This window comes from Gadus macrocephalus, chromosome 20 (assembly GCF_031168955.1).
Source record: "Gadus macrocephalus chromosome 20, ASM3116895v1".
Lineage (NCBI taxonomy): Eukaryota > Metazoa > Chordata > Actinopteri > Gadiformes > Gadidae > Gadus > Gadus macrocephalus.
The window spans coordinates 22729986-22749767 of record NC_082401.1 but is presented as its reverse complement, the minus strand read 5'-3'; the positions used below and the strand labels follow the sequence as shown (position 1 = coordinate 22749767).

Sequence of the window (19782 nt, the reverse complement as noted above, 5' to 3'; positions counted from 1 at the left end):
GTTGCACAGAAGTTGCACATCTGTGAAAAATTTTCTCACAAATAAAATGATAAAGAACGCTATGTTAATTCAGCATTTTAATGAGCGAGCACAAATTCATTTTACAACTGCTCGATCTGCTCCTGCAAGTCTCAGCTGTGGGTTTTTTTGCAGGTAGTTTTGCAACACGTCTAGGTGGGTAAATGTGTAGCAAAAGTATTCGGATCCGTAGATGCCAGAGCGTCCGTGGGCGGGACAAAATAGTTCAGCCCATAATTTCCTAATCCAATGAAAATCGCCGGCAGGGATGTATTTCTCAATTTACACTGGGACCCACCGCGTGCCAGCCATGGAGCTATAAAGATCGCAGCATACTCTCGCAGGTATCCTACATTATGTTTAAATGAAATGACTTAGTTCAAGTGAATTGCCCCCAAAGTATTACATTAACTTTTCTGAACTTATGTTATGGCGACCATTAAAATACATTGAAGGACATTTGCGGCATGTTAATGAAATACTTTGGGGGGAATTCACTTAAACTAAGTCACTTCATTTAACATAATGTAGGATACCCACCTCCGTTCAGTAGGACGCCCTCTTCACTTCTCCAGAAAGAAACGTATCCCGCGCAAAGAGTATGCTGCGATCTTTATAGCTCCATGGCTGGCACGCGGTGGGTCCCAGTGTAGTTTGAGAAATGCATCCCTGCCGGCGATTTTCATTGGATTTGGAAATTATGGGCGGAACTATTTTGTCCCGCCCACCGACGCTCTGGCATCTACGGATACGAATACTTTTGCTGCACGTGTACCACCTGGACGTGTTGCAAAACTACCTGCAAAGCTGAGACTTGCAGGAGCAGATTCGAGCAGTTCTAAAATGGATTTGTGCTCGCTCATTAAAATGCTGAATTAACATAGCGTTCTTTATCATTTTATTTGTGAGGAAATTCGTCACAGATGTGTCCATCTTCTGATGCATTAGTTCAAATTTGGGTTTACGAATGCACACCTTTTGGGCATGTTCTCAGATTATGAAACACGGGTGTGCGAATGTGTTTTTGCACCAACTGCGCTGCAATAATTGTAGCAAAAGGATTTGTGCACCTGTAACACAGATTTGCGTGCTCGTAGACCCTATTTTGTGATTACAATGGTCTAAAAAATATTTACGACTACAAATGTACTGTTACACATTTGTGACTTTAGAGTACACATGCAAAATAAATATATACGACTTCAAATTTACTGTGACTTTAGTGTACGCATTCAAATTCTGCAGTAACAGGTGCTAAAGAGTTTTGCTACAATAATACCTTCATACCCAAGTCCCCCTTTTCCCCTGAAGCAGTCCGGGTCCCAGCCCTGGAATTCCCAGAGTTCCCTGTGTCCCCTGAAGCAGTCCGGGTCCCAGCCCCGGAGTTCCCCAAGTTCCCCGTAGCCCCTGAAGCAGTCCGGGTCCAAGCCCTGGAGTTCCCTGAGTCTCCCATTTCCCCTGAAGCAGTCCCCGGAATTCCCAGGTTTCCCTGTTTCCCCTGAAGCAGTCCGGGTCCCAGCCCCGGAGTTCCCCAAGTTCCCTGTGTCCCCTGAAGCAGTCCGGGTCCCAGCCCCGGAGTTCCCCAAGTTCCCTGTGTCCCCTGAAGCAGACCGGGTCCCAGCCCCGGAGTCCAGTCCCGAGTTCCCAATTAACGCCGAGCCCGCGCCCGAGCCCGCGCCCGAGCCCAGCAGTCTCCAGCCCACCGCCGCTTTCCCCAGTCCATTTTTTTTTGTTCCCTCCTCCTGGCTCCCCTCTACCCACCCTACTTTCGACTTTCTTTTTTTTGCATGTCGTGGGTCGCCTGGTAGTCGAGCCTTGAGGGGGGGGTACTGTCATGGTCTGTCTGTTTCCTTGTCCTGTTTTCGTGGGTTTCCCTCCTGTGTGATTACTGCTCCCTCCCCTAATGTGTTCCAGCTGTTACTCGTTGCGTGCCCTGTGTGTGTTTGGTATTTAAGCCCTTGTCTTTCCTTTGTTCCTGGTCGGATCATTGTAGTTCGTGGTGAGTTGTGTCCTGTGTGTTCCTGTGTTCCCGGTGTTCCCTGTGTTACCCGCGTCACCCGTGTCACCCGTGTTCCTTGCCTTTTGAGTTAATAAATTATCCTTTTGCCCAAACTGTCTGCGATTGGGTCCTACCTGCCTGCCACCCGCTAACCGTGACACCCTGACTACAAATATTGAACCATTTCACAGAGCACCATATCCACATATTCAGCACCATTCATTGTCGGAAAAAAGGGACAGCAAGTTAATAATAAAAATATGTTTATTTTATACAGCACCTTTATCACACTCAAGGTCGCTTAAACAGTTGTATAACACCAATCGTATGTAACATTTCCAACCAGTGAGCAGGGATTTTCAGTTCCTCAATTTAATCACTGGTTCCTCGTTAAATACGTTGGCCTATAATTTTTTTTTAAATCATTTGCTCACTTGTGACTCTAGACCTCTGTAAACAAAGTGAGCAAATGGTTGCGCATCGTTTGGAATTTAAATACGTCTCCATGGTTTTTCTTGAAACTTTTTGAGGTTCTTACTGACCTATGTTATGAATGCCCTCCATTGAAGAACCCTACCCATCTTCCTGCCTCCCCGTTTATTAATAAATCAGGGCTTTCTTCATTAAATCTCCTGTGTCTGCGTTCTCCAGTTTTCGGTTTGAATAATTAATAGTGATACTGATACTCAACATTATTAACATCATGGTAAACTTCATTACCCAAGAACCTCTCACAAAACAGAAAGAGAAGAGGGTTTGGTGGACACGATGGGCATCTCGTAGCGCACCCTCTTCCAGAAACGCGAGTTCCAGTCTGCGGCGCCTGGTGAGTCCTCCAACCAGCAGAGGGGGGAACGAGTGTGGATAAAGTTCTGCAGGGTGGGGGAGAGATGGGTGTAGCCCTGGGGTCCCACCTCACCCAGCTGGACCAGGATCACTCTCGTATCCTGGGCCAAGGCCTCGTGGAGCCCTACCTGACAACACACACACACAGGCCAGAGTTTTGAATCAAAGTTGGCTTTTTCGTTTAGACAAAATATGCGGCCGAATCGGGCACCACATTGGGCACCTTTGCTGCTACCTCTATTGGATGTATTGATAATTTGGTTGTGGTATAGGTAATAGGGTGTGCAAGGACCTACCTGCCACTCAACATCATCCCCTACAGGGCTGCTGGGGGAAGAGCCCAGGGTCTCATGGATCTCTAACCCCGGAGGGAGCACCACCATCAGCCTCCTGGACAGCCTCACGTACTCCTTCACCACCTCCAACCGGTCTGGAGGATGGGGAACTAGTTAGTACCAGTAGTAGTACTAGTAGCAGAACTACCTCCTCCACCTGAAGTTATTTAAAAGTAGTAGCAACAGTAGTAGCTGGTAGAAGTAGCAACAGTACTAGCAGTAAACAGGTTATAATGCACCCTTATACTTTAAACCAAATAGGAATAGCAAGGACGCAAGGACAAATGGTATAATAAACAACAAATCAAAGACAATTAGACAACATTGCTTACTATATAACACACAAATATATACATATGTGTCATCAATACTGTCCTAGTTATGTAGTTATGTTTTCATCAAGGGGTTTATTTTCCATTTGCACCTTACGGATAAGAAAGGTGCCCACTTCATATGGTATTAGTTTATACATTATATATATATATATATTTCATATATATCATTATAAGTTTACGTTGTGTTCCTTCTGTAGTGCAATGTGAGTTCCTTATCAACATGTTACATGTGTGTGCAGATAATGTGATGCGGATATTAATCTTGAGACCTGCTCTGGGTGTGGCGTTAGGGCCATGGGTGAAGACCCTGTAGCCACACTTCTGCTCCAGGACGTGGGGCAGGGCCTGGGAGAGGAAGCGGTTCAGGATCCCCTCACTCTTCTCTTGAGAGTGGTACACCACGTAGATGTCGTACAGCAACCCATCTAGCAAATGCAGCAGACATCAATCAAAAACGTATAACAAGCTTTAAACACCTCTAGAGCGGTGGTTCGTATCCTGGGACTTTGGGTGTACCGTTAATTTCCGATCAAAGCCGTTTGCAGAAAATCTGGAGTGCCCTTGTTGTGTACCACAGGTGGAAGACACTTCTCTAGACTAGAGCATTCTTTAAACCCCTCTTTACCTTGTAAATCAATCTTGCACCCAGCGCAATGGACTTTCTACACCAACGCATTTATCCTTGCTAGTTTGCACCCGGCGTAAAGCGGATTTTTTTTCCCTGCAGCATCCAAAAAGTAAATGCGCCACTGACCGGCAAATACTTGGTCTAAGTGCCCTAGCGGATAGCGCAGTTGGTGTTGCTATTTTGACGTGCCATGGCAGGTCGGAACTGCAACATAAGCTTACACACACGTAGGCTATGCACAGCAAAAACATGCAAACAATTATCCTAATTGAGCCGTATCATGGTGTCAAAGATTGTTCATATAAGTGAAACTGCATAGAAATAGCATCTGGATTGTGGAAACAAACGAATGAATGACCACTGTATTAGGCTATGCCATGCGTTAAAATAATAATAATAACAGTAGTAAACTCAAGCAAAGTAGGCTTTATTCCAGCCTTCCAAAACAAAATCTTGTTTTAGGGAAAATAATAACGTCGGTTAAATTATTTGGGAAAGAACAGCTGTTACAGCGGTAAGAAGTTGTACTTTTAAAACATTGCATCTGCAAACACCGTACAGCAAATACATAGTTTCTTGACACAGACATCGTGTACAAGCCCATAACTTTTAGGATTGATGAGTATAAGATGGGTGAGAAAACATAGTTTTACCGAGAGTGAGTGTTTAAAATGATGAATGAATTCGGGTGATCCATGGCGCGCGTGTGTGCACCCATCTGTTTAAACTCACGCAAACTAAACACGATTCTGTGTTTCAGATGTTGTAGAAGAAAACGCTATTCCATTTGTAAATTAGGCCTATTTTTTGGCCATGCACTGAGCCATTTGAAGTTTGAAATTCATGTGGTCATGCATCTGTCTCAGCGGGGACTGCAAACAAAGCTGTCAAAATATAAACTCATCAAGTTCAAATGCGCTCATGGCTCTTAAAGGGGACTGGAGATGGAAATCTCATTGGTTTGTTTCTCGTTACGCCCAAAACACACCAACAGGTTTCCGACCAACTCATTTTAGTTTTGCGTCGGGCGCAAAAGTCATTTATCCACTGGTATAATAGCAACAGCGGCAGAGATCCGCCCACAAAGCTACTTGCGTTTCGCGTTTCATTCTTGCGTTTCTGACCATTAAAATAGGGCCCCTGGACTCATTTATAGGTGTTTTGTTTGTCTTGAGTTAACTATGTGGTTGACAAAGTGGTTAATTACTTTTTGGATCTAGCACCTCTGCAATTTGATGGATGGTTGGATGGACGGGCTGCTTATAACAGATCTGGGACATACAAAATAATTTCAACTACAAGACCACCTCTAGAGTCTCTTACTTAAGGCCTCTAGAACATACCTTAACATGTCTAGAACATAATTAAAACACCTCTAGAACAAACTTTATACTTCTAGAACCTGCTTTAAACATGTCTAGAACATACTTAAAAGACGAGTCTAGAACATACTTTTCACTTCTAGAACCTGCTTTAAGCAACTCTAGAACATACTTTACAATTATCTAACCTACTTAAATTCCCTCTAGATTAAAACATGCTGCCAAAACCTCTAGAAAACATTGTGATGTACTCACCGCTGCTGGCCTTGCAGCATTTCAGGAACCTTCTGCCAAACAGAACCAGGTCCATAAAGAAGTATTTGATGGTGAGGGCGGCTAACAGGAACACAATGCTGACACACACCACCGCAACCACAAGGTAGCTCCTCGATTCTGAGTACAGATTAGGAAGTAGGATTAACAGGGGTTTCCTCTCTCTCCATACATAATGTTAGAGAGTAAACCATGATGATCTCCAAGGACCTGCAAGCTTGAGGCTGAGAGTGTGGAATCTGGTTTCTCTGTGGTTGGAGGCCCTACACCTGAAGGAGGTTTGGAGGTCGGACCCCTGGACCTTCTCAATAGTAAGGGTGGAGGAGCAAAAGCTCTTCTTGGATGACTCCACTGTCTCCCTGCAGCACCACAAGATTGACAGAGATCAATTAACATTATAATCATAATTGTCATCATCATTAGTACGTATTTGACTGTCCGACTAGAGTATTAATATTAGTAGAAGTAGCAGTAGCCCTCTTTTTGTTTTTTTTGTTTGTATTTTCAATACAAAAGGCCAAAACAGAAAAAAGCTGGATGTGGTAATGGATAGGAGTCAGAGGCGATAGTGGAGGGAAGCTGGAGGGGGTAGTGGAGAGGAGGAGGGCAGGTTTAGGTCATAGAAGAGGGGAGGAGGAAGTAGTGGAGGGGAGGTTGGAGTCATAGCTGATGGTGGCAGGAGGTTGGGGAGGGGAGGTGGCAGTAGAAGAAGCGAGGCGGAGGTAATGGGGGGGAGCTGGAGGTCATAGTGGGCGGGAGGTTGAAGCTGTCTTAAGATCAATTCGGCAATCTTCTATCTGACCTGAAGAAGGTCTGCTGGTAACCCTCCATCCCAGATATACTGTGGTTGTTCTTCTCCCAGCGAACTTCACAGTGACTTTTGAAGTTGGTCCCAAAGAAGGCCACACACTGGATCTCCAGCGGGGAACCTAGGGAAGAACCAGAGGCTGTTGGTCTTCTACTACATGACCCTGTTTCTAAAGCGTGGAAACCGCTGGCCAAACCGTTGGCCACCTGAAACGTTTGGGAAGACTCTGACAAGTTTGGGAATAAATCTGTTCCGTGTGTTCAGCTGTGTTGGAAGCTTGTGGAACCAAGCAGACGGTTTCTGGTCCGATTCAACATGCAAAGTCTGAGAGCGTTGGCTTCTGAGCAGGGGCGTTGCTAGACCTAGAGTTTTACTGGGGCACAGGCCCCCAACTGCCAACATTTTTTTTTTTACGTGTGCACAATATGAAATAGATGGATACAGAAGGGTATGTACGAGCTTCAAAATTGTTGTCACTGTCATACTGTAGGCTATATTAAAGCACTGGTAAAGGTAAAGACGCAAAGATGGATTCATGAGTACCGTACAATTATATTTATTTAAACACATACACATCTCAAAGATTTACAAATAAGGTAACTGACAAATAAACAAAAAGTCTCTTTATGACCTTCACCTCTTTATCAGGAGAAGTCTACACATCTATATTTATTTAGAAGCTGTGTGGAAACAGCATAATTTTGCCAGAACGACATGTACTAAAAAGGCAAGAAACAAGGTTTAAAACTAATAGAATTTCTGACTTAAGGTGAGGTGGCTCATTGCCACCAATCAACCTGGAAAATGTTATAGAACCATCAAAGCTCTTAAATTAAACTAAATAAGGCCATACACTACTGCATAGAGCCTTTTTAAATAATATTTTTTTCACTATTAAGCTGTATCGCCGCGCCTTCATGGTGGCAAAGCGGTCAATAACGTGGCTTTGACTCACTTTGCATAGTTGCTCCTTTTCAATGGACAAAAGAGAAAGTTGGTGAAGCCTTCCTTGCCCCATGGTTGACCTAAGCCAGGTGTGGAGCCTTCTCGACACACTGAAAGATCGCTCACAACTACAACTGTTTACAGGAATTGTGAGTGCAATGATCTGAATTATCTGTGTCAATGTTGGGATCATTGTTGGATCCAGTATGTTAAAAACACCCTGTATATCCATAATTTCCTTTTTTGTGTTAAGGAAGTTTTTGTCTAAAACTTCCTCAAGTTTTGAAGACAGACAATTTTTCATTCATTATTCATTTTCCGCGTGTGTGCGTGCACGCATGGTGTGTGTGTGTGTGTGTGTGTGTGTGTGTGTGTGTGTGTGTGTGTGTGTGTGTGTGTGTGTGTGTGTGTGTGTGTGTGTGTGTGTGTGTGTGTGTGTGCTATAAAACTACAGGCTACAGACGCTCAGTATTGAAAAACTGGTGCTAATTATGTGGGCAACATTCTTTAACAGCAATCAAGTTGTCATTGTTTGTGTCAAACAAGTTGTGAATTTGTTGTAACGTTAAAAAAGGAGATGACTTACTCTGGGCTTTTTCCAGCTCCCGTGGTTTCCAACGAAACATGATCAGCAAAAAAACAAGGAATTGAAAGCTACTTACAATATGCCTAGGTTACATTAATTTCCCCTGATGACAGCAATGTTCCACTTTCAGCTGGAATTCACAGTACATCAAAACCACGTGTCTTCTTTAGATTTCAGTTCCCTTTATTTATTCACACAGTTCAGCAGCGGCATTTATTCAGAATCAGAGCCCAAATTAAAGCTGCATTTAGGGCGACTATCACTACCCAGCAGAAAAATAGATGCACTATAAATGGTTTTGTATAGCAGTCACGAACATGAGCATAGTTGTGGAAATGCTGGTGTTAGAAAACAAAGTTGACGGGAATTAAAGTGCTGCACATCGACTGTACAAATGTAGATTATTCATCACAAGAATTTTAATTCAGAAATCGAATAGGCTAATAAACTCTGAATTGTGAGATAAAATTCAGCATTCTGATAATAAAGTCAGAATACTTGGATAAAATCCGAATTCTGATAATTAAATCCAGCATTAAAGGTTCATTTAAGAAGGTTCTCACCAGTCATTTGTCGCCTGGTCGCAGTGTCGAGTTTTTTTTTTAAAGTAGTTCACTAGTCGTAGCGTGCAAATAAATTGCAGTGTCAGAATTCTGAGAATTTTGTCAGCATTCAGATTTCCCAGAATTCTCTTATGCCGCTTTTCCACCGCACATGTAGCTCGACTCGACACGACACGACTCGACACGACTCGACACGGTAGCAGCGCGGGTCCTTTTCCACCGCAAATAGTACCTCCGGGACGTGGGCGGGGTCGGCTGCGCGAAAGGGCCGTGACGTATTTTTGTACGCGACGCAAACAACACCTACGTAACCCACACATGGACAGAACCCACATAACAACAATGGAGAACATCGATGCGATGGTATTCGTGTTCGTATTATTAGCTGGCATGTTGAAGAAGTGGAATATGTTGGCTGCGGCGCTGCTATGGCTGTTACCAGCATGGTTGCCATGTCGCTCTCGTGACTTCGTCACACTCTGGCCAATCAGTGGCCGGCCGTCTGCCGACGTCACCTTTTAGCATCGGCTCAGCCGCTTGGAACCTAGAGCGAGGCGGTACTAGAAAAAGCAGCCACTTCAGGTACCAGATACCATGTTTTCGCGGTGGAAACGCAAAAAAGGCGAGCTGAGTCGAGTCGAGTCGAGTCGTGTCGAGCTGGTACCATGCAGTGGAAAAGCGGCATTACACTGCAAATTAAAGCGCTACTACTAGCAAACTAGTTTCAGCGTGACTGGAGAGAACTTCCTTAAAAAAATCCTTTAATGCTAGATTTGCATCAACGCTATTGTGTGAATTAGTATGGTTCTCTTTCATGGAAGCCGGAAGTGGGAGATTCCTTTTTTTTTTTACCATTATTGTTTTATTAACAAATTTCTCCTACAGGGGATTGATAAAGTTCTATCTAGACTATTGAACAGAAAGAAACACTTGGTCATACTTTACACACTTTCAGAAGAGTCACGTGGACGAATCCGTAAATAACAGATTTTTTTCATTGGTTGTTGAGTTAAATCTTACCCAGATACAATAGGGCTATTTTCTGATTGGCTTTTATGTAGCCCCTTTCGTTTTTTGATTGGCTGGTAAGAGGCAGGCTCGACTGAAGACTCCCGAGGCAGCAGGAGATGCACTTGATGAATCCTGCCGATTCCATAGCGAGAGCGGCGCTTCTGCAGATTAATTTAATAATGATCAATGGAATTTTACTGGGGCACTGGAGACTTTTACTGGGGCACGTGCCCCAGTAAAAAGGGGCTGACGACGCCTCTGCTTCTGAGGCATGGAGCCTCTGATTGGTTGTCTACTGCTCGCACATAACCAACGAATCAGCGCGGTGTGTGGGAGGCACGGACTAGTGCCACGAGACTAGTGCCCGATGTTAAAGAGACTTATTGCATCTTGCGCAAGCGCAGAACGTACACGCTACTGTGTAGCTGGCAGTAGTCTGCCAGTATGTTTCACTGCAACTTTTCTGCAGAACGGGTCAGATGAGAGGCAACCGAGTGGTAGGATAAAGGTGGTTTTACGTAACCCTGTTTCTGAGAGGGGTTCTGGTCTTCATCAGTTTCAACCGGGATTCCCCCTTGATTGCATTGTTAAGGTTCAGAAATTCCTGGGACTTGATTCCATGTTTGTTCATCTGTTAAGCATCAGGCAACATCTGTCAGTGATAACAATGTCCCAATGAACAAATGTGCATCACACCAGCCAAAACTAAGAGAGTTCACTCGTAGCTTTGAATCATTTGGCTGTGGAAATTGCGTTGAATGAGAGACAATTTCGCACGTTGAGCACACAGTTGTGTGACTCGTTTATTGAGTTAGAGAAAACAGGAAATCAAAACGTGCTGCAAGTAAACAAATCCCGCATCGGGCTCTGACGTCATGAGACGCTCGTAATCCTTAAAAGGGACAGCGATCCCTGAACCACCAAGACAGTAAACGACATGCCTAACACAGTGGAAAGAACAACACATAACAAAATACTGCAGGTGATTTATGTTACACTCACTACACACGTCCCCCCAGAATTCACCATCAGAAGAAAACAACGACAAAACAGTCATCGCGGGGGCGGGCGTATTAACCGGCCACAACGGCTGCGTCGTACAGGAGGTCGAGGAGCCACGACTGCGGCAGGCGTCCCGCCATGACACGGGATTGGGGCATGGAGTGTGGCAGTTCCGGGAGGGAGGGGAGCAGGTGGCAGGCCCGGCAGGGGCAGAGCTGGAGGTCGTCCGCGCCGCAAGGGCTGGGCCAAGTCAATGGGCCTGGCCTCGTCCAAGTGAGCTGGCTTGAGGCGGTCAATGGAGAGTCGCTCCGGCCTGCCGCCCATGTCCACCACAAAATGTTTGTCCCCCGTCTCCAAAACCCGGAACGGGCCCTCGTAGGGCGGGCGTAGCGGTCCCCTGTGGGCTTCGTGGCGAATGAAAACGTAGGCAGCCGTCCGAAGCCCAGCGGGTGTGTGCGACTGAGGTAGGCCGTGACGGGAAGTGGGGACAGGTGCGAAAAGCCTTGCATTGTCCAGTAGCGTGGACCGCTGGAGGGTGGCAGAAGGAAATCCCCTGGTACCCACAGCGGCTGGCCATAAACAAGCTCTGCGGAGGAGGACTGTAGGTCTTCCTTTGGTGCAGTCCTGATGCCAAGCAGTACCCACGGGAGCTTGTCGACCCAGTTGCTGTCTTTGAGGCTGCCACGAAGAGCAGCCTTCATCAACCTATGAAATCGCTCACAGAGTCCGTTAGCCTGTGGGTGATATGCAGTAGTGTGGTGGAGTTTCACTCCGAGGCTCTGTGCGACTGAGCTCCACAGCTCAGGCGTAAACTGCGCGCCCCGGTCTGAGGATATGTCTGAAGGAGTGCCGAAACGGGCAACCAAGGTGCTGATTACTGCCCATGTCATTTCGACCGATGCCAGCGACGTCAGTGGCACAGCCTCAGGCCAACGGGTGGTCCTGTCAACCATGGTTAACAGGTCGGTGAACCGTGAGAGGAGGGCAGAGGGCCGACCAGATCCACGTTGACATGGTCAAAACGTCTCTCCGGCACTGGGAACAACTCCAACGGGGCTTTAGTGTGGTGGTGCACTTTGGCCCGCTGGCACTCAAGACAGGTGTTAGCCCAGTCCCTAACGTCCTTCTTGAGGCCGTCCCAAAAAAACTTAGCGGCCACCAATCTCTGTGACGCTTTCGAACCTGGGTGGGAGAGACCATGGATGGCATCAAAAACTTGTCGTCTCCATCCCGTGGGAACGATTGGACGAGGACTGCCTGTGGAGACGTCACACAGGAGCGTGGTGCCGGCATCGCTAAAAACCACATCCTCTAACTTCAGCCCTGTAGTCGAGGTCCTCAGGAGTTGCACGTCTGGGTCTGTGGTCTGGTCCGCTGCAATGCGGTTGTAATCCAAACCAAGGGCGGCTCCAAGCCAAGGGCGGCTCGAGGGATGAAACGGTGGTAAAAATTCACCATGCCGAGGAACTCCTGCAGGGACTTGACAGTGAGCGGGCGTGGGAACTGCGCGACCGCCTCCACCTTTGATGGGGGAGGGGCTGCACCGTCCCTAGTGACTCTGTGTCCCAGGAAATTGATGACGGAGAGACCAAACTGGCACTTGGCAGGGTTGACAATTAGCCCATGTTGGCTGAGCCGCTCAAAAAGTGTCCGGAGGTGCGCCAGGTGCTGAGATTTGGACACGCTCGCCACTAGGATGTCATCCAAGTACACAAAAAGAAAAGGCAGCTCCTGCAAAACAGAGTCCATGAGGCGTTGAAAAGATTGAGCTGCGTTTTTAAGGCCAAATGGCATCCGCAGGAACTCAAACAAACCAAACGGCGTGATTACTGCTGTTTTGGGAACGTCCAGTGGGTGTACAGGCACCTGATGATATCCCCGGACAAGGTCCACCTTGGAAAAAATCCCCATACCTGCCAGGTGTAGTCGCCACACGGGCGCCAGCCGCCGCCGGGTTTGGGGACGATGTGGAGGGGTGAGGCCCACGAGCTGGAGGACCGGCGGACTATACCCAGGCGCTCCACGTTTGCAAACTCAGCCTTTGCAACGGCAAGCTTGGTCGGGTCGAGGCGCCGAGCACGGGCGTAGACGGGTGGACCAGTAGTGGCGAGATGGTGCTCCACACCATGCTTCACAGCAGACACAGAGAAAGTAGGCTGAGTGAGGGCTGGGAAACCGGCAAGCAGACGGTGGAAGTCATCTGAGGTGGAGAGCATGCTAGACAGTCGTATGGAGTCAGCCCCGCTGAGCGTGCACGCATATGAACAAAAGATGGTCCATGCGCACACAAAAAATCAGCACCGAGGAGGGGAACGGAGACCTTTGCTGTAACAAAGTCCCAGCCAAACCGTTGGCCTCCGAAACACATTTCAATGTACCTCGTTCCATAGGTACGGACGGGGCTACCATTAGCAGCTTCCATAGGGGGGCCGTGGCCGTCGGTCACCATGTCCAAGCAGGAAGCAGGCAGGACGCTCTTCTGTGCTCCTGTGTCGCACAGGAACCCCCGTCCGGAGATGCTGTCGCGGATGAAAAGCAGCCTGCCAGCACGGCCGACGCTCATGGCCACTACCTGGCGTTTCCCAATCCGCCGTAACTGCATGGCGGACGGCATTTAAGAGCCTTCGGTCCAAAGTTCGCATGGTAGAAACACATGAAACACACGAAGACTGCTGCGGGCCTGAAGACTGCTGGGGGTCAGAAGGCCGCTGCCGACGAGAAGTGGTGGCAGCGATGAGCGTGGAGTCGCCCAGTGTCACAGGAGCAATGTGCGCGGGAAAAAACGCGGCCACACAGTGCCCTTGACCCGCCAGGAAAAAATTATCAGCCTCTTCAGCCAGCCTCCGACAGTCAGTGATCATGGTGTTGGCTAAAGCCGCCCTCACTTGGGAAGGCAGCTGACGCAGGAAAAGCTAAACAAAAAGAAAATCGGGTTTGTGCTCACCCATGAGATCCAGCATACGGTCCATGAGCTCAGACTGTTTGATGTCACCGAGCCCTTGAAGTGAGAAAAGCCTGCTGGCTCTCTCAGTGTCCGACAGTTCAAACGTCTTTAACAGGTGGGCTTTGAGTGCCGCATACTTCTCCCTTGCCGGAGGATTTTTAAGGAGGCTCACCACTCTGGATGCTGTCGAATTACCGAGAGCTGACACAACGTAGTAGTACCTCGTCGTATCCGCGGTGATCTCCCGCAACGCGAACTGCGCTTCGGTCTGGGCGAACCATGCCGACGCCGACGATTCCCAGAATTCGGGGAGCTTGAGAGTAACAGCGTTCACGGTCATGCGAACGCAGTGGAAACACAGTGGAAAGAACAACACATAACAAAATACTGTAGGTGAATTATGTTACACTCACTACAAGGCAATCTTTTTGTAAATAGGCAGGAACATTACGGAACATTTTCAAACAACAATCCAGATTCCGATATCTCATCACTCTGCAAACTCCCATGTGCCCATCTGAATTTCAGGCAACCCCAAGTTTAGGAGCTCACCTGGGTGAACGGTCAGCTCTGTGGTGGTAGGAAGGATGATTTGGATATCCTGATTAGCCGGCTGCTCTGCAGGGGGATAACCACAAAGAGATAAGAGACCATTAATACACCATTATGATGCACATTAATGCTGGGACGACGCGTCGACGTAATCGATGACGTCGACGCATAAATTACGTCGACGCGAAAAATGCGCGTTGATTAAAAAAGAAAAAAAGAAAAAAAAAAACACACTCGTTCCTCTAAAGTATGGGAATTCTTTAATGTGAAAGGAAACGATTCCGTGATACGTCGTCTTTGCAAAATGGAGATGACTTTACATTCTAGCACCCCGGCAATTCACCAGCACCTGAAGAGGCGCCACCCGGTAGCAGCTGCAGATGACCGAGCACCGTAGAATTCTAAGAATGCATTACTTTGCACTTTTATTTTGGAATTTAAAGGCAATAAACATGTATTGAAATGTTAAGGAATTCATATTTTTTTCATTCAGATATGTAAATCAACATGTATAAATTGCTATTAGTCAATTCATGGGGAGATAATCGATAATCGAATCGAATCGAAATCGAATCTGACTGAAAAAATGAATCGTTAGATTAATCGATGCATCGAAAAGATAATCGCTAGATTAATCGTTTAAAAAATAATCGTTTATCCCAGCCCTAATGCACATTACATAAATTCCCAATAAAGCCCTGGGAGGGAGAGCTGGAACTCGTCTCTTACATTATCTGACATACAAGTAAACAGTGCCTCGAGCGTGAAAAATAAGAACATGACAAGAAGAACAACTACAAAAACATGAGACAGGGTCGGATATCCATAGTTAGAAGATCCTCCCTCTCTCTTGCCTAGCGCTGCTAAAGCCATGTCACTGTCAGAGAATTACTTTTATGTTCATTAAGAAAATATAAGAAAAAAAAAGAAAATATACCGTTGTACACAGTGTTCACAATATTCCCTGATTATAGCTCCACTAAAATGGTACATTGCCCCACACATTCAAGGAACACCATGCCTTGGAACCAGCCTAATCGGCAAGCTGATGTTTAATTTGGTCTGTCAAATAGGTCAGCTTCGATTTGACTATACAGAGGATTTCCGTTGAGGCATTTTCATAAAAAACGTTGATCTGATGGTTGTAGATTTACGGCCGTTGATAACGCCACTTGGAAATCAAAAATTAACTGAGAGCCAGACTAATACGCATTTGCGAATTGTTATCTATAACTAGTTATAGGTCACAGTGGATCACAGTGTTGCTTGATGCTGACCCATCATCTTCAGCTCTCTGGAGGCCGTGGAGTTGTACGGCTTCTCATTGTGTTTCCACGTGCACACACACTTGTACACGGCCATGTACGCCATGGTGTGTCCTTGCAGCTGCAGTGTAGGGAGTTTCTCCCCCACCATCAGACTGGAGTTCTTGGAGGAAATATAAGGATAAGAGAGGGGAAGGGGTGTGGGGGTTGCCAGTTCCAGGGGTTAGACAGTGAATACGGAGGAAGGTCTTTAAGAAGAGGTAGGGGTTAGACAGTGAATATAGAGACAGGTGCCATACCTGGTACCAGCTGAGAACTCCTCTGAAGTCTTTGCACACATCCGTGACCTGCTCCGGACAGGAGACTTGGGGGTTAGGGTCAGAGCTCTCGATGGGGGTGTAGAAAGTTTCCAGGGGATCGCTGGTCACAAGCAGAGGAACGTAGAAGATGTGGCATTTCCCCAAGTAGTCGAGCCTGAATTTGGTGGGGGGCATAAAGCATCCATCCAAGGCATGAAGACACAGAAACACTGCCCGGCTCACTACCAGTTCAGATTGCTCTGTCAATCATCAACAATACAAACACCCAACCATCCAAGTGCCAATGCAGGAAATCATCTTTCAGCTCTTTAATATCCTCCCCACATTGGGCTTTGTGAAAAAAGTATTCTAAAGCCTTATCATCACTTTTCCTAACCTGTGGTGGTATAGATACTGGCTGTCATACCGGGCAATGTAGTGACCGGTGTCGCTGATGGATAGAGGGAGGAAGAAGAGGGCAGGGCCATGTTGATGGATCCGCTCCTCCTCTGAGGAGGAGATATTGGTCTCTCCCTCCTGGCGGTGCCAGGTGAACAGGTCATGTTGGGAGTCGTTCCAATTGCCCCCCTGCAGACCATCTGGTACGATGCGAAGAGCCTCCCCCTCAGTGACAAAAAAAGTCTTCATATCTGTGTACATCTCACAGGTAGACCCTGTTGGCGATAGCAACCATCAACAGCACATTACTATCAGCATTGCCACCATTATCATGTAGGGGTGATGATGATTGTGATGATTGTAATTCTAGTGCCGAAGATGATGTTCATGATGATGATGATGATGATGATGATGATGATGGAGATGTTTTTGGTGACAGTGAGGATAGTTTGATGGCACGTGATTTTTGAATTTATCACTGTTGGGAGGCAGGATGGATGCAGTAGGTTGAGTGACGTAAGATCTAACCTGGAGGTTCATCTCCCTCTACGCAGGCCATCCAACAGAACACCAGCAGCAGAACAAGAAGCTTCATCATCTCCCAGGAGGACATTCCCTGTAGATAAAACATACCTTTTCCCTTTAGAAAAGATACGAGCCATCATGTGCATTCATGATGGCTCCCAGAAGGACTGAGGACCTGAAAAGTTTTGTAAAAGGGTGATCTGGACAGCACCGTAGGCTCAGACCATGTCGCTGGGCAGGGGAGCATGCGCACCCTTATTATTTTTTGAGGATTTAAGACGAAAGCATAAATTAAGTGAACTTTGAAAATATCTTTCACATTTATTTTAAAGTGATTCATTTAAATCACTATTCGGAATTAAAACATACGTTTTGGTATTGAGCACAGAAATGGGCACAGAAACTCAAATCACCGACCCATTCACCTTCGCTGAAAAGTTGACAGGCGACATGTCTAGGCTTTTTAATAAGAGATGCCCCTACCTGGGGTTCTTGTTTGGTTCGGTGTGCTGTTCAAACGATGACAGTTCCTTCATTTGTTCATTAGTTTGGAATCATAAAGCATCACATCCAAAGCTAGAAATAAAAATCTCTACTTATGCATCAGAAACTGGGCATGTGTAACAATTTAGTTGTTGTATCATGTATGTTTCATCTATGCATTATTCTTATTTTTAACCGTTTGTGCCACCTTTATGGGTAGGCCAGCCCCAGCCTACGACGCTATTTCGCTTCACTCTGAGCTGCAAGCCCTGAGATAACCAGACTAGACTTCACGTCATGAGGCGTGATTTTCCTTTGTAGGACCTACAAACTAGCTTCATGTATCTAAATAAACTTTGAATCGCTCTGAAGTGATACTGCCCTGCGTCACTGCCTCGATTCCCGAGCTCGTTTTCTTCGCTGACACAGACCATCCAGAGTAAGAGCGAATAACACACGACTCACCCAGGCTTACTGCAATAGTCCGATTAAGGCACAGGGCGTTTGGAAGATGTTGACTCCAGTCTGTGTTAATGAACGTTTACGCTCTGTAGTCTGAAGTCCTAGTCTGAGCGACGGAATTGCGGAATTCAGGTTCGATATGACTATACAGAGGATTTCCGTTGAGGCATTTTCATAAAAAACGTTGCTCTGATTGGTTGTAGATTTACGGCCGTTGATAACACCACTTGGAAATCAAAAATTTACTGAGAGCCAGACTAATACCCCCCTCCCCCCCATAGACTCTACCCTAAATCGGGAGGTTGGGAGGGGCGAGTTTCCTTAATTACCCACTTGATACATCATTCTGACCGGAGAGGGGATAGCTATCTATTTGCACATCATAATGTCAAGGAAACCTAAACACTCTGGCGCCCAGGGGAGGAAGAGAACGAAAGAAGAGAAGGATAAACAGGAAAAGACAGAAATACAGTAACTTTAATTTCTTTATCTTTAATGTAGGCCTGGCTGCCATAGCCAACTGGTCACTTTGTCGGGCTCTTGTTCACCTTTCTATCTTTATTTCTCTGGAGCTAACGGTTCCTTATACATAAGTCTGCTTAATACATGGCTATTGGTTTAATTTATTCACTTATCGAAGCAATATTTGGTTTTAAATGTGTTTTTATTATTTAGTAAATACAAATGGGCGTAGCGCGTTAACTAGTCATGCAATGTTTGTTTTTAAAAAAGAAAAGGAACGGCAGCTCTTTACCTAGTAGTGTTTATTTTCAAGCTGATTTGGATGAGTTTGTGGTTTGCATATCTTACATTTCCCATATCTTTCATATAATATAATATAGTATTTTTTTACACTTCACATGAGTGCTTGTTTAATCTCTGGTTAGAACCAAACTAGATAAACCATACTACATTTAATTGTATATACAATCATTTCAATCTGAACTCATATCTATTATTTTGCTTATGAATGCCTTTAGTAAACATCATGCATTTCTTTGCAGTATTTTGTGCCTACCTTATAGTATGAGTGATTCATTGTCCCTTGTTTTGCAAGACTCTTTTTTACTGCAAAGTGTTTGATTATTAAAAGTTCTAACGTCTGCAGTATTTTGTGCATACCATATTGTATCATGATTCATTGCTTGATACTTGGTTTGTAATACGTTTTGTGTGTTTAATTTTCTATCTAAAATAAAAGAGTCTCAAAGACAAAGCTTTGCAGCTTCTCTGAGTGTATGAACATTGAGTCAAATTGACTGTGTGATCCAAAGGGGTAGGGGGCGCCAGCAAAAATCTTGCCTAGAATAAAATGAATACAAGTGAGACAGACCTTACATATATATATATTTAAGCAATAGATCACGCCAGGCTGTGGTATGTGCTCATTATACCACTGTTAAGGGGCGTTGTCCGGCCCCGACGCGCAGCGGAGGGCCGGCGACCCCCTTCATTCAATCAGGAAATCTAGGATCCAGTTACAGGTGGGAGTCGGGACACCGAGGTCCGTCAGTTTACCAATCAGCTTGCCCGGGCGGATGGTGTTGAAGGCAGAGCTATAGTCCAGGAAAAGCATTCTGACATATGTTCTACTGTTGTCCAGGTGTTGCAAAGTGTGATGTAGGGCTATGGCCACCGCGTCATCCACTGATCGGTTGGGGCGATAGGCAAACTGGGATGGGTCGACAGTGTCCGATACCGTGTCGTTTATGTGGGTAAGAACCAGCTTTTCTAGGCACTTCATGGGGGCTGAAGTTAGCGCCACCGGCCTTAAGTCATTCAGCGTGGATGAATTAGGCTTTTTTGGAACCGGTATGATTATGGATGATTTAAATACTCTGGGGACTACTGCCTGGGATAGGGACAGATTGAAAATGTCAGCATACTCACCCACTAGTTGTTCCCCACAGGCCTTCCTTATCGTTTGAGAACGATATCACAATGAAGCGACACAAAGCTTGATTACACAGCACAAAATTGTCGGTAAATTAAGCCTAAAGAACCACATATATTTATACTGATATTTATTTAACTATTTATTGCCTCATTCATTGATTTCATATATAGCTATATAATAATAATAATAATAATAATAATTATGTATAATTAGCCGTGACAAAAAAGCAAATAGGAAGCGGGCGGGCAGGATATATTGGAATGGTGCCAGGTATAGATATTATAG

At 45.8% G+C, this 19782-nt stretch overlaps 1 protein-coding gene and 1 long non-coding RNA gene across 3 annotated transcripts; one reads left to right on the top strand and one right to left on the bottom strand.

Moving 5' to 3' along the window:
• Positions 1 to 2263: 2263 nt before the first annotated feature.
• Positions 2264 to 18294, bottom strand: LOC132449057 (interleukin-1 receptor-like 1). 2 transcript variants are annotated; one of them, XM_060040646.1, is made up of 12 exons: positions 17604 to 18294; positions 16647 to 16746; positions 16129 to 16405; positions 15732 to 15906; positions 15445 to 15595; positions 14168 to 14233; positions 6559 to 6685; positions 5967 to 6115; positions 5739 to 5876; positions 3803 to 3958; positions 3160 to 3293; positions 2264 to 2991 (listed from the first exon to the last, which is right to left on the bottom strand). In XM_060040646.1, the coding sequence occupies exons 3-12, from the start codon at positions 16389 to 16391 to the stop codon at positions 2749 to 2751; spliced, it is 1602 nt and encodes a 533-aa protein (XP_059896629.1). In that variant the 5' UTR covers positions 16392 to 16405; positions 16647 to 16746; positions 17604 to 18294; the 3' UTR covers positions 2264 to 2748. The 2 variants fall into 2 exon arrangements, with proteins under 2 accessions (XP_059896629.1, XP_059896628.1); XM_060040645.1 differs by having other exon boundaries at positions 16159 to 16405; positions 16659 to 16746; positions 17604 to 18293.
• Positions 10406 to 14636, top strand: LOC132449068 (uncharacterized). The gene is made up of 2 exons (XR_009523505.1): positions 10406 to 10651; positions 14009 to 14636. It is a non-coding gene; the product is annotated as an uncharacterized LOC132449068 (long non-coding RNA).
• Positions 18295 to 19782: the final 1488 nt, after the last annotated feature.